At 48.3% G+C, this 14,049-nt stretch overlaps 2 protein-coding genes across 10 annotated transcripts in view; one reads left to right on the forward strand and one right to left on the reverse strand.

The window, feature by feature from the left end:
• Window positions 1-821: 821 nt before the first annotated feature.
• On the forward strand, window positions 822-7,017 carry Lysmd4 (LysM domain containing 4). 3 transcript variants are annotated; one of them, XM_090321549.1, is made up of 3 exons: window positions 822-966; window positions 2,609-2,887; window positions 5,046-7,017. In XM_090321549.1, exons 2-3 carry the CDS (start codon window positions 2,615-2,617, stop codon window positions 5,649-5,651), a joined length of 879 nt encoding a protein of 292 aa, XP_090177675.1. In that variant the 5' UTR covers window positions 822-966; window positions 2,609-2,614; the 3' UTR covers window positions 5,652-7,017. The 3 variants fall into 3 exon arrangements, with proteins under 3 accessions (XP_090177675.1, XP_090177677.1, XP_090177676.1); XM_090321551.1 differs by lacking the exon at window positions 822-966 and adding an exon at window positions 1,033-1,083; XM_090321550.1 differs by lacking the exon at window positions 822-966 and adding an exon at window positions 1,046-1,134.
• A 2,277-nt stretch (window positions 7,018-9,294) lies between these two features.
• The window catches only part of Mef2a (myocyte enhancer factor 2A), a 64,068-nt gene continuing 59,313 nt past the window's right edge, over window positions 9,295-14,049 (reverse strand). For all 7 annotated transcript variants that reach the window (XM_090321472.1, XM_090321477.1, XM_090321473.1 and 4 more), the window contains one exon: window positions 9,295-13,322. In XM_090321472.1, the coding sequence (XP_090177598.1) occupies window positions 12,953-13,322 (370 nt within the window). In that variant the 3' untranslated portion in view covers window positions 9,295-12,952. The remainder of the gene's footprint in view (window positions 13,323-14,049) is intronic.

Genomic DNA, 14,049 nt, shown 5'->3' on the forward strand with positions numbered 1-14,049 from the left:
GCAGGAGGAGGAGGAGCAGGAGGGCAAGAACATGCACACCAAATGGACAAATAGGATATTTCAGTGACCAGCATAAAAAGACAGTTTCTTGTGCAGTGGGACCCCCCTCCCTGCAGTGAGCGCCAGCCTCTTCACAGGTCCTGGGGTGCAGGGTGTGATGGATTTGGGGGACCCCCGGAAGGCTCTGCAGGCAGCCGGGGACTGGGCAGGGCTTGCTCGCAGACACGGCTGGGGCCGTCGGGGGAGGGAGGGAACGCCCTGTGGGCGAAGCCGCTGCGTCCAGCGCCCCAGGAACCCCGGCCCGGGACGGCGGGGCAGGCAGGTCGCCAGGCCGGTGAGGGCTGCGCTCGCCGCGGCCCCACAGCGCGCCCTGCCGGGCCTCTCCACGCGGTCCCGGGGCCGGGCGCCGACCCGGAACGCTTTCGCCCCGCCGCCGCCGCCCGCGCCACAGCGCCACGTCCAGCGTGGTCTGTGCCGACGCGCCGGTGAAGTTACCAGGTCTTCCAGACACCACAGTCCTCCGCGGGCTTCTCTTCCGGAGGGCTCAGGCGGCGAGGCCACGTAGGAGACCCGCCCCCCGCCCCGTCCCCCATGCCCGAGTGGGGTCTAAAGCCTCCGCGCCAGCCGAAAGCCGAGCCAGGCCGGGAGCCCGGCCGGCCACGCCCGGGACGCGTCCTGGCAGCCCGGCAGCCGGGAGGGCGGGGCGAAGGCCAGGCCCAGCGCTCCGCCCCGACCACGCCCCAATGTCCTAGCCACGCCCCCTAACCACGCCCCGGCCACGCCCCCGCGCGGCAAGTCCCGGGCTGACCTTTCAACACCGCCCTGGTCCTGGCCGGTGCCCGCCTTACACGAAGATCATTGGCTGCGCCGCCGGTCCCGCCCCCGGAAGACGTTCTATTCACAGCCAATCAGCAGGCGCGGCGGCGGCTGCGGCGGGGCTGGGCGCGGCGGAGGCTGGCAGCGGAGGTACCCGAGCCCGGAGGGGCGGCGGGGGTCGCGGCCTCGAGTGGGGGTCGCGCGCGGGGCAAGCCTGGCTTTGCTCGACGGCGTGGGGTCGGGCTGCCGGTCTCTCCGGTCTTTTAGGTGACCCTCCGGCCCCGAGGACGCGACGGCCGCGACTGCCGAGGGGTGGAGGTTGGGCCAACTTTGTAAAGATCTTGGGGTCCCGCCAGGGCTGAGGGGCGGGGGGCGGGCGAGGTGATCCGCTGGGTGCGGGACGCCCCACCTCTTCCCACGCCGGGGGCTCCCGGGGAAGCCGGCTTCCCTGCGCGGCGGGAGGGGGGCCGGTGGCGCCGGGGTCCCGGGCTGACCCTGAAAGGCCAGGTCCTCTCCTCCGAGTGCTGTCCTCGGGCCTCAGCCCAGCCACTGACGGCGGAGAGAGGAAAGACAGCCATGGCCTTGGCACTTGGCCTCCAGGCAGACACACACACAGACTTTCGGGGTGCTAGGCCTGCGGCACCGCTCCGTGGACATTTTCTCCTTCCTCTCCCCCATATCGACTGTGTCGTGATTCTCGGATGAAAGATTCCTTGAAGTGTGCATGCATGGGATTTTTTTTAAATTTTTTTGGTGGTGTTGGGCTTTGACCGTCCCACGTGAACCATGCTTCCAGCACTCCCTCGTTTTTTTTGCATTTGGTAGTTTTCTGGTAGGTTTGTATTTTTTTTTTTTTAATCGGTCTATGATTGGGACTGGAACTCAGGATCCGATGCTTTCACTTACTGGCTAGCACTCTACCAACTGAGCCATGCCTCCAACCCCTCCAGATAGTTTGCTCTAACTGCCTGAAGGCTGGCCTGAATCCTGACCCTCTCTGCCCAACGCCTCTTCACAGCTGGAGGACATGTGCGTGCCACCACCTTCAGCTTGGCAGTGGAGGTGGAGGAGGCTGGCCTTGAACACTGGTCTTTCTGATCCCTGCTCCCAGAGTAACTGGGATTACGGACATGAGCCACATCATTCAGCCTTGAATTTTTTGATGGAAGTTTCTGAATCTAAGATGAAGACCCCAAGCTCTTTTTGGCAAGGGTCCCAAACACTTTTCTTGCCACTCTTGAGACCAAAACTTGAAGTTGCTTCTTTCTGTATGCCATGTGGGGAGACACAGTAAGGGATACGAAATGACAAAAGAAGGGTGGAGAGACTTGTTTTCTTCATCCAAAAATGCAGTCATCAAAAGAAAGTTCGTTTGGATGCTGGGGCTTTTATCTCAGGGCCCAGATGCTACCCCTTAATCTTTCACCCAGGCTATCACTCTATTACTTGACCCACATCTTCCCTTCTAGCTTTTCCTGGTGATTAGTTGGAGATAAGAGTCTCTGAGATTTGCCTGCTTGGGCTGGCATTGAACCCTGATCTTCAGATCTCACCCTCCCGAATAGCTAGGCTTATAGGTGTAAGCCATGAGCAGCCAGCAAAGGAACATTTCATTCTGCCTTATTCCTTCTACCTCAGCCGGCACAGGGCCATTCTTTGAGTTATATGGATGGTGTGTGCTGAGTATTTCCATCTGTTAGGAATGATTACAAGTCACCTGCTAGTATTTGACAAAACCAGGGAGGAACGAGAACATCTCCTGTGGAATTAACCCTGGGGTTTGGTTTTTCAGTTAAAAATGCGGGAAAAGGAGAGGATAAGCAAGACCTTCCAAGGCCCAGCCACCATCTGCCGAACTCCAGGCAGCCACGTTTACCTGTTCCACAATGGCAGCGGGGACTCCGAGGATTCCTCTGAAGGAGAGTCACAGCAGGTGGTTTTACGGCCTCGGGGCAAAGAGCGCCAGAAGAGCCACCCTCCTCCACCTGGGGCAGGCTCTGTGGTGCTGCTGCAGCGTGAACTGGCCCAAGAGGACAGCCTCACCAAGCTGGCTCTTCAATATGGCTGCAAAGTAAGCCAGCTCTGGCGTTGGGTGGAGGGAGGGTCCTGGTGCCCTTTGTAGCCAAGACCAGAAGGCAGGTGGGAGTAGCTTCGATTCTGAACTCTAGGTTCAGAAAGCAGGAAACCTGCCTTCTTCACAGTTCCATAACTTGGGAGGGTGTGTGTGTGTGTGTGTGTGTGTGTGGATACTGGGACTTGAACTCAGGGCCTTATGCCCTCGCTTGACTTTTTTGCTCATAGCTGGTCATCTACCACTTGAGCCAGACCTCCACTTCTGGCTTTTTGCTTGTTAGTTGGAAATAAGAGCCTTCAGTGTTTGTCCACCCATGTTGGCTTCAAATTGAGATTCCCAGATCGCAGCCTCCTGAGTAGCTAGGATTATAAATGTGAGCCACCAGTGCCCAGCTTGTTTCTTTTAAGCACATTCTATTTAAGGCTTTTTTTGGGGGGAGGGGCTGGAGACACTGGCAGAATTTACTCAGGATTCCTTTTCTCGCTGCTTTAATTTTTCCTGATTTTTTTTGAGATGGCTTCTTTGACTGGTAAACTTTGCCCTTTCCTCCTTCAGAAATGCATGATTTTCTCTGTGCTGTGTATCTATGTAACGCTCTTTTTCTCTTTAATTCTGGTTTTAGCATTCAGAGTGATTAACAATGGCAAAGTAAGTAGGAAAGTATTTATAGAATCGCTGCACTCTATTTTCCTAGATTGAAATGTGTTTCATTTTTGCCAACACTGTGGCACACATTTCTATGGCCTCTACGGCTGTATACATTACTTAAGAAAAAAAAAAAGTCCATCTCTTCCTTCAAGTGTTTGTCATTCCCCTAATGGTTGAAGAGATGGTGAGGGATGTGGGGCTTTCTCCGGTATAGATAGATGGTCATTGAATTGTTCTGACATTTGTATTTTTACAATCAGCTTCTGAAGCATCACATATAGTTCACAGAACATAGGCTGAAATTAAATCCTACCCTACTCAGTCTTAGATTGACTAAGTGGGTCTGTTGGGATGGTGATAAATCTATAAAGAACGTTTGATCATTTTCCCAATTGGAACTAGATAAATGTGCCATCAGTGTTTTAAGAGACAAAGACCCAAAGATGTAAAGCATCTATGTTCTTTAGTCTCAGAACACAGAAAAACATGTCCCAGTGCCATGAAATGATATAAAGTAATTGCTAAATTGTTAGAATAATAGACACAGTGTGTCGAATAAGTGTCTGTCTAAACATCTGTGGGCTGTATTTACAGTCTCCTTTACATTAAACTTCCAAGGTCAAGGAAAACTTTGAGTCCATTTCTAATGCTTTTGGAAATGTGCCAAAATGAGCTTTCAGCATGAAGTATGTGTATCTGTGTGAGCTTCTTGCTCTATCACTTGAGGCAACCCCCCAATCTGGCATTTTGCTGGTTAATGGGAAATGGAGTCTGGAGTCTGGTAGACTTTTCTGCCCGGGCTGGCTACCTTGATCTTCAGATCTCAGCTTTCCGAATAGTAAGATGGCAGTGGTGGGCAACTAGTCCACAGCTTTTTTTTTTTAATCCCCCCAAAGGTGGTGATTAAATCAAGTGCCGTATCAGCGAGCTGCATCCCCAGCTCTTTGTCTTAATATTTGGCTAACGGTTCTCCGCTTCCTAACACCAGATCTGATCCCAAGGAGATTGTGTGGATTTCATGTTACCTAAGGAAACTCACAGCCATGTCCTTTGGCTTCAATTTTGAATGGAAGACCTCAGTCCAAAAGTTTCACCTTCCCTGATAGCAGTGTGGTATCTACAAGGTTGATTAATTACGGGTCACTTTTATTTATTTTTTTTTTAAAGTATATCTGCCTGATTAGTGCACAGGCTTTACAGGCAGAGGAGGCACGGATGTTGGGTCGACCACAGGCTGTCATTCATTTTAGAGTTATGATCGTTTCACTGCTAAAAGCTGTTTTTTGGTGGTTGTCTTCACACTTTGTAAAGTTTCTGAAACTAATAATGTCAGATGTGTCATTTAGTGAGCTTTTCCTTAAGAGTTTTAAAAGCCCCCAAACAAATCCTTCACTAGACTTGGTTGGGGAGAGCGTGGCCTGATCTTAGTCGGGTTTGGTGTTGGGGCTGGCGCAGTGTTCATTTGCTTCTCGTGTGTTTTCACGCATGCATCCCCGTGGCTCCCTAGGTAGCGGATATCAAGAAAGCCAACAACTTCATCAGAGAGCAAGACCTGTACGCTTTGAAATCCATCAAGATTCCAGTGCAAAACCACGGGATCCTCACAGAGACCCACAAAGAGCTAAAACCTCTCCCAGGCCCGTCCTCAGACACCAGAGTGACCGTGGAATTGCTGGACGCAGAGGGACCAGCCGCCCGTGCGGACGCAGACCCCACTCACCTGACAGATTTCTTCCAGGGCATCGACCAGAACATTGCGCGTGCCGTGCAGTCGGAGGTCTTCCTCGGTGAGAGGCTCTGTGTGGAGGCCCCCGGCAGGCTGCTGCCCCCGGCTCCTCCCAAGAGCCCGGCCGATGGCGCTGACTGGGGGATCCAGTGGTGGAACGCTGTCCTCCTCATGCTTCTTGTTGGGATTGTTCTGCCGGTGTTTTACCTGGTGTATTTTAAGATCCAAGCTACCAGGGAGACCCCTGCTAGCTTGAACACAACTGCTAACCCCAATGGCTCCGTGGTCTTGAATGCCATGGCAGGACCAGCTTCCCGGTTCACAGTCCCTGTGCCCACCTCTTCCTCGGTCAGCCAGCTCAGCCAGCCCTCCCAGGCAGGCAACTGAGGCTCAGCCCAGCTTTAGGAGGGGGCTTGTGTCCTCCATCCGGGGACAAGGACGCATCTGTGCTCTGGATGGCACTGGAACCTGAGAAACGGCCTCTCCTGATCCAATTCCCCCTTCTACCCAAAGAAGTGCGGCAGGAGAGACACTGACAGGTGACAGGTGGCAGTGCTTGGAGGGAGAGGACAGGCCTCCAGCGAGGACACCCAGGTTGGCTTGGGTCCCGGAGCTGTTGGGATGGCCCACACCCACCTACCCGCTGTGGAGGGACCACCGCAGCACAGGTGCTATGGAAAAGTACTGACCTGCCACCCAGTTACAAGCCCGACTTCCCTTCCGTGAGCCTGGCAGAGGGGAAAGCCACTTCTAGGATTGAAAAAGCCCCAACCCAAACTGGCATCCGATTGATTGGCTCACGTGCCAGTTCTAGCCCTTGTGCTTTCAGAGCTGCTAATCCACACACGGATGGTCTTGCTGCCTTAGGCCATCAGAGCAGAGGAGCCTGTGTGTCGGCAAAGCTGAGTTCTCTTCCTGCTGCTTCCCTGGCTCCATTCTTTGGAACCAGTAGGTGGTTTGGCCCCTTCTTTCTGAGGCCATTGTATAAGCAATGTAGCTAACTGTTAGAAGACCAGGTATCTAAAGGAAGGGCTAGCTAGACATGTGTGGTGCTCAGCTCTCTGTTACTGTAACAAAATACTTGACATAAACAATTTACAAGGCAGAAAGGCTTATTTTGGTCTGATTTTCCAGGCTTCAAACTATGATTGGTTGGTCTGCTTCGAGGCTTGTGCTGGGGTGGCGTGGTAGGCAGTATGTGGTAAGGCGAGCTGTTCGCCTGACAGCTGAGATGGGAGGAAGGCCTTGGCTGGGGTCCCATCTCCAATGCTCGTGACCCAACTTTCTCGCACACCCGTTCAAGGTTCCCTCACTTCCCAGTGGTGTTAGCCCAGCTTTTAACACGAGGGCTATGGGATGCTCACCGTAACGGCTGAGCCATCAGAGGCCACAGAAACTGGGACCCTGACACCCGAGGCTTGCTCATCCCTCTTCCCAGAGAGGCAGTGGCTATCCCCGGTCTTGCCCGAGTGGGTGTGGACTGCTTTGGCCTCCTAAGTCACAGCAGGAAAGGGGCTGACGTGACCTGTGGACAGGGAGAAAACACTGCCCCAATGCGATCCTGAGTGGCATCTCACACCTGGGGCCTGGAGAAAATCGAAGCCGGCTCCCCAAGTAAAGGGGGGTGGTCACCAGGACTCTCTCCTTTCTGTGGGAAAAAAACAAATCTTCCTCCCAGGCTTTAGGGAGCATCTTCTAAATTAAATGACCTTGAGGATAAAACAAACTTGTGACCTTCAGTGCAGGGACCACTGGGGCCACATACATGCCCAGCCAGCTGCTGTGCTCGATTTGCCAAGTACCAGAGGTCTCTGCTAGCATTTGTTACCAGGCAGGGCACAGCAGGCTGGGGGGGAGGGGGAATCACCTTTGCCAAGCAAAAAACAGCTGTCTATCCCTTACTTTCCTGAACTGGAATAAAATAATTTCCTCTGTGAAGGAAAAAAAAGTCCCCTTTTAAACTTAGCATCGAATCACTGTTCAGGTTTCATTTGGACATGTCCACATATGCATCCAGTATGCATGGACCAAGATCACCTCTTCCCCCTTCCCCCCCTCCCCCACCTCCCAAATCCCAGTAAACCCTGTCATGGAGAATCATCTTGGATCTCTAGCTTAGAAAGATAGTACTGTTTTAGGTACTATGAATATACATAATTAAATACAAAGTTAAAATAACATAAAATGAGAACACTGAACAGATGAGCTTCACTGTATTATAAATGTCCAAACACACACCGCTGAAGGGGATGGAAGTGCTGGGAAACAAAAGGAAAACAGGATGTGGATAATAAAAGGTCAAACCCAAAAAGCTGTAACTACACAAGATCTCACACCTGGTGGGTAAGTGTGCATGCCTCACTCAGGTCCTGGGTGGCTGGCCGCTCTGGAACTGGTTTGTGTGTAAGAACGAGATGATGCTGCAATTAAGCAGGAGCTGGGATTTTTGTTTTTTTAACTGTGAGAGAAATAAGCCACAAATTACTTACAGAAGCAGTTGGCCAGGTACAAGGAGAGGGGAAATATCAGATATATATGATGTCGGAGGAAAGGACAAATTAAAGGGGAGGGGGTGAGGATGGGGAGCAAGGAATGATCCAAGAACATAGGAGACTTACCTGATGGCGCTTCTGGTGGCCAGAGCTGGAACACAAGGAAGAAAAGAGTAGGTTAGAATAAATCCATGATGCACAGATACCCATTCCTTACCACAGAATCCTTACGATGGTGGAAATCAGCTGCCCAGAAGGTGAGGGGTGTCTACCTGTAGCAGAAGACAGACCGCTGAGCCTCCATGGTGCACTAAAGACAGACCACTGCTGTGATGTCCTTGCCCAAATCCACAACCTCATGCCACTCCAGGAGAAAACATCAGAGAAACCCACAACTAAGTGGTCCTGTCAGCCACTGGACGAATGACAGAACTCAGCAGGGCACAGCCCCCCAGCTGTGATACAGGGCTCCAACTGAAGGGGATTGTCGAAGCTGCTGCCACTTACAACTTTCGAGAAAGCCTCGGGCTAGGAAAGCCCTAGGGTGGAGGAGGGTGAACAGACTAGAAACCCGCAGTATTTTGTTGTTTTGGGTGCCGGTTTTGTGACTTGAACTCAGGACCTGGGTACTGTCCTTGAGCTTTTTGTGTTCAAGTACTCTTCTACCACTTGAACCACAGTTCCACTTTCCCTTTCTGGCTTTTTTTTTGGTAGTTATAGTTAACTGGAGATGAAGCCCTACACTCCCCTGCCTGGGCTGGGTCTGAACTGTGATTCTTCAGATTTCAGCCTCCAGAACAGTTAGGATTACAGGATAAGCCACCAGTGCCTGGTTGTGGTAAAATGATTATTTAGAGTTTCAGGTGTAATCTTTTTTTGTTTTCAGCCACGGACACAATCAGCTTTTAAAATCATCTAATAAGAACCTCACTGCAGCCTGCAAAGAAAACCAGAACAAAAATTTAGCTTCGATTAACTTGACACCTGCCTAGCTCAGAGCGGGTTTACAAAAACAAATGGGAGGAAGGAGAAATTTTCTAATTTCAAGGTTAGATATATTTTTCCCCATTTTTGTAGCTATATTATGAGCAAGATAGATGTCCACTGAAAAGTACATACCCAAGTAAAGCTGCCTTCTGGTGCTTCTTCCTGGAAACTATGTAAATGGACAAATGGTTTCACCTCTGAATAGTGTCACTGCTGACAATATCTGCCCCCAACAACTCACTCTCAGAGCACTTTCTAGTGTGGCTGGAGCATGAATGAGTTTGCACCTGATCCACATCAGAAAACACAGATTACCCAGCTAACTCACACCCAGGGGCAAGGTGGTGGCTGCTTCCCGAAGGCTCCAGGGTTGCCCAGCGCTGTGCGTGGGTTGAACCTGGGGAATTCTGGGTGGAGATCCTAAGCACATCTCAAAACAAAACCAGGGTCCTCATGAGAGCTCTGAAAAAGGAGAACGCCGGCAGAAAGGGCTGCTTGGTGGTGAGGGCAGCCTCTGCTGGTCCCCAGGGAAACATGACAGAGTCGGGGAGTGCAGTAAGAGCCAGGCTGTCTTTACTGGATGAGTGGAGGAGACAAACAGTTCACAACAACCTCTAGCATCATCTTAGCCATTTGATAAAAAGTTCACTCTAATATTTATTGTATAATGAAGAAAAAACAACACATTCAGGGAAAAAAATTGAGATTAACTTATTTTTCTTAAAAGGTTCATCTCAAGGATGGCAACAAAGTCCAGCTTGTGCCGCCAAACGGTTTTACAGGATCAAACCGTGTACAGCTTCTTGTGTGAACTGTTGACTACAAACAATTACCAAATACATAAATCTCTTTTTTTAAAAAAAAGCCATTTTAAATATAGCAAAGCAGTGTCTTCTTGCACAGCAAAGTGAAGAAAGTTTCTACAGAGAAATGAAAGTTTTACATTTGTAAAATCCTTTTTTTTTCACATTCTAATTATCTAGCTTTTTATGAGCCAATGCCAGGAGTTTTCAGGTTCCTTATTTACTATGTATTTCTTGTGTGCACGATGGTGAATACAGAAATTATGTGAATGCATTATTACTTGTCCTTACGGTTAAAAGGAAATGGCAAAACATGTATTGTTCTCTTCGAACAAACCCCTGATTTAGTCACTAACACAATGGACAGAATTAGGGCTCAAAAGATGGAGTTCTGATTGGGACCAACTGTGTTCCCCAAAGGGTGACTTCCATTCTCAGTGCTGGACCACGCAGGAAGTGCAACTGCTGGAGGCTCCCTTGAGCCAGCGTCACAGAAGCTTTTGCTCTCTTAGTTTTTACTAATCATCTGAAGGGCCAGGAGTTTCCTGTGGTGGTGTCTTCTAAAAGGGTCACAGGAATGGTTCTCAAGCCGCCCCATCAGTGTCTTCCTTGCTTAGGTTGGTTTCTACTGAGACATGTAGATGTAGATGTGTTCACACGTGGGTGTTTGGGTGAAGGATGTCTGTTGAGTCCGTACGCTCCAAAAATCACACTTGGGCATACGGGGCAAAAAGGTTAACAGTCAAATATTCAGTTCCTGAAAACGGAATACATTGTTACTTGGTCAGTATAATTTAAATACAAACTCCGAGCCTTGTATAATAGAATTTTAGAAAAACAGTAGTTGTACTGATTATAAACCTGCATAGAAAGAAAGACTATTAAGATACAGTCAGAAAAGCCATCTCATAAGGCACACAAGAAAATAGACAGTAAATGTGAATGTGTTAACTCCTATTCCAATATACAGCAGAAGTTCATGAACATGCATAAACAATAACAAAAGGATCACTTAACACTTCCAAAGTTATAAATGGTTTACAAAGTGGTAAGGATTATTTATCCCCGATCTTCAGTGCTGGGAGACGTCTGATTCAATGAGGGGTGACTTTATGAAGAAATATGCCTAAAAGTAGTTCCATTAAGGACATTTAAAAAGAAAAATGATTTTTTTTCCTGAATAAGAGCCAAATGTCTATGCTGATGAGAGGAGACGGTATATCATCCCCTTTTCTCCTCTGTTTCTACCGACACTTACTACAGAAACTGCCATGATAGCAGGATGTCGGCTGCCTGTAAGAGCCACAGGCTAATGCTCTACCTGCCATACCCACAGGCAGTCAGGAAGCAGCTGATGATTTGTCACGAACATCAGATGACAAAAATGTCAGAAGGACATCACTTAGGGGAAATAAAGTGTAGTAAAAATTGTAGGTAGCTGCTCAACATTAAGTTTAAAATATAAAATAGCAGCAGTTATTCGGCCTTCTTTTAAGTTTCTCAGGAAAAGGTGTATTTAAAAATCTACAATAAGAGCTATACAGGACTTTGAATTCTATTCATGGCACAAGCCCAGAAGACTGCCCTCAGCCAACTGAGGGTGGCGCTGTGCTCAGGTGGGATGGCAGGTCATACTCAAGAGTCTGCACTGGCCTTGCTCCCTGACCCAAGGGCCAGGCCCAAGGTCAAAGGGGTGAGCAGTAGTGCATTCTGTAAGGAGCCGCGCCGTTCCACGTCGGAGTGCCAGGGAACAGTTCCTTGCCCTGTGAATATTTTCCCCAAATCAATTACCACTTAGAAAACCTTTGTGCTCGTCTACTAGTTTGCCGTTTTTCTAATATTAATTAAATTAGGTCATCTTTTTCTACTACATTTTCTTCCTCACAAAAGGCAAGCTTTAAGTGCCTTATAAAATCTGTTACAACACGTTTTATATTTATGCAGGATGAACTTAACACCAATTTTTTTTGCCACTTTGCTATTTATGTACACATATAAAATATATAATGATGCTCACCCCATATAGCACAAAGATTACAATGTAACGTTACACATTCACCACCAGTGAGGGCAGAAACCCCTTTATACAATCCTCTGAAAAAACTGGGCTAATTAATCATTAAAATTCAAAGTACAGTATATTTAACAAAATAGTAAATATTAAACAGTGAATACTCTACTTAATAAGGACTTCGCCTTTTCCCCCCAAATTGGCGGCAATCCACAAAAATATACTTTTTAATCTGGTGACCATACAATACATAGGTACTTACATCAAAGGTGATAATATATTTAAGATGCTATGTACACAAAAGAGTTTGGCTCAATTTTAATTTACATATAGAGTAAGTGTTCATGGCTTTTTTTTTCCAAGGTTCTGCTTGCAAGATATTTTTTTTCTCCCCTCTTAAAATAAAAAAGGAAAAAGTTAAAACAAGATAAAGCTATTTTCTAAAAAAAAAAAAAGTTACAACATCAGCTTTGGCTTATATAAATAATTCATAGCAGAATGTGTTCAAAAGTAGTGAATATAATTTTATATATAGTCATCAATTCATAAGGGTGTTTTCTTTCATATAAAATATACATGAGCTAAAATCATTTTAATTTTTAAGATATGAATGTAAAAAGAAACTTCTGACATATTCCAATTATAACTTAATATATTAATTTTATCTTGTTAATGCTCTATATTTCTAGGCTAGTATTTTCTGCATATCTCATGCGTGTTTTATATTCTTTCTTTTTATTTAGCTAAAGATCAGTTCTTTGACCCGATACATTTTTTTGCACGTGCAAAACAGTTATGTGTGGGGCTTTTCTGTTTTGTTTTGTCTGCTTTTAATATCAACAGCCCTTTTCCATGCACCTCTTTGCAACAGAGACCCATGCCAGGCTGGGTAATGAATACAAACGACGTTTATGTACAGTATTGCTTTCTTGGTTCCTGCTTTTCTACTGCTCTGTTCTACAAAGCATTTTCTGAAGTAACTACAGTCACCACACAGTTAAATAAAACAAGTGGGCCCTCTAGGCTTCTGCAAGCTAGTGTGGGAGAATTATATATGGGTACACGTTTCTCTGCAAAAACTGGTTACCATATGAAACAAGTAGTCCAAGGAAGTGCCAGACTGGTCTGTGCCTACGGGTGCTTTGTCTGCGGGGGCCCGCATCTGCAGATGGGCCCACATCTGCAGACCTACAGGGAGTTTGCAGTAAGTGCCTGATTTTGTGTCTGCAACACACACCCACACATACACACTCACACTGGCATACATATATATGGAAAGGGATATATATGTATGCATATACATATAAATATAGTTAACTCATGTCCTTATTTACCAATGTAGATATGTAGGGCAGTTCACTGCAGTAACCCAAGTGCAAACGCCAGGCCGCAGCCCTAGGTCACCCACGCGTCCATCCTCATGCGCTTTACCGACGGGCTTTCTCTGTCCTCGGCGTTCGGAGGTCGGCCGAGCACAATGGGAGAGTGGAAGTCCCCCCGTGGATCCTCACGGTCGCTGCCATCATAGGAGCTGCTTGAGCTGCTCAGACTGTCCACGGGGGAGCGCCCCATTTCCTGCCGGGGCTGGGGCTGGGGCTGGGGAGGTTGTGGCGGTGGCGGAGGCTGCTGCTGCTGCTGCTGCTGCTGCTGGAAGCCTGAGGGGGTCATTCGATCCCGGGGAGGTGAGATTGGTTCTGATTTAATGTTGATGTTTTGGTTGGTGTTGATGGACAGATTGGAACCCTGAGATAACTGGCCTCCAGCACTGAGGGAAACAAGAGAGACGAGGTTATTTGGGAGTGTGTCTGGGTCACTCACTTAATGGTACTGTAGACACTGCTTGTGTAAAGACAGTCCCCACGAATGGCCCTGCCATCTCCTTGCTCCGGGTGAGACACAAGAGGAAACTGCATCTCCCCAGATCACATGGTTGGTAGTTTTGCAAAATAGCTTCAGTGTCTAATTCTGTGCACAGAAAAGACAGAGGAGCAGAGCGCTCCCTGTCTCCTCCGCTCTGGCCCCAAAGCAGGCACAGCATCTCACCTAGTCTCACAACTGGAAGAGAGGTACACATTATTACCAGACTTACTCTCCACAGAAGGAAACAGTCTCAGAAAGGAAGCATGTCGGGCCAGGCATTTCTCCCCTGTTCTCCTAAGGCGTTTGGTATTTGTTAGTTGTTTGGGGTTTTGAGGCTAGGTTTCATTGTGTTGCTCAGGTCAGTCGCCAACTCCTGGGCTCTTCACATGCACAGTCCCTCCTAGCTGGGACTACAGATGCACAGCAAGTGCTCAACATTTTCACTTAGGATGCTCAGAACAGGTGTAAAAGAGTCAACTGCTGTCTAGGTAAAACCTTTCCTGAGTTAACTCTGCTTCTTTTCTAGTGACGTAACTCTCAAGAAAATGACTGACTAGAACATGCATGCAGAGTTCTTTCAGAATTCAGGACTCGGAGGGGTTTCTTGGGGTGAGGCCCTCTAGGCGTTCTCT

This window comes from Megascapheus bottae, chromosome 30 (genome assembly GCF_031878675.1).
Source record: "Megascapheus bottae isolate mThoBot1 chromosome 30, mThoBot2.hap1, whole genome shotgun sequence".
In the NCBI taxonomy this organism is placed as follows: Eukaryota; Metazoa; Chordata; class Mammalia; order Rodentia; family Geomyidae; genus Megascapheus; species Megascapheus bottae.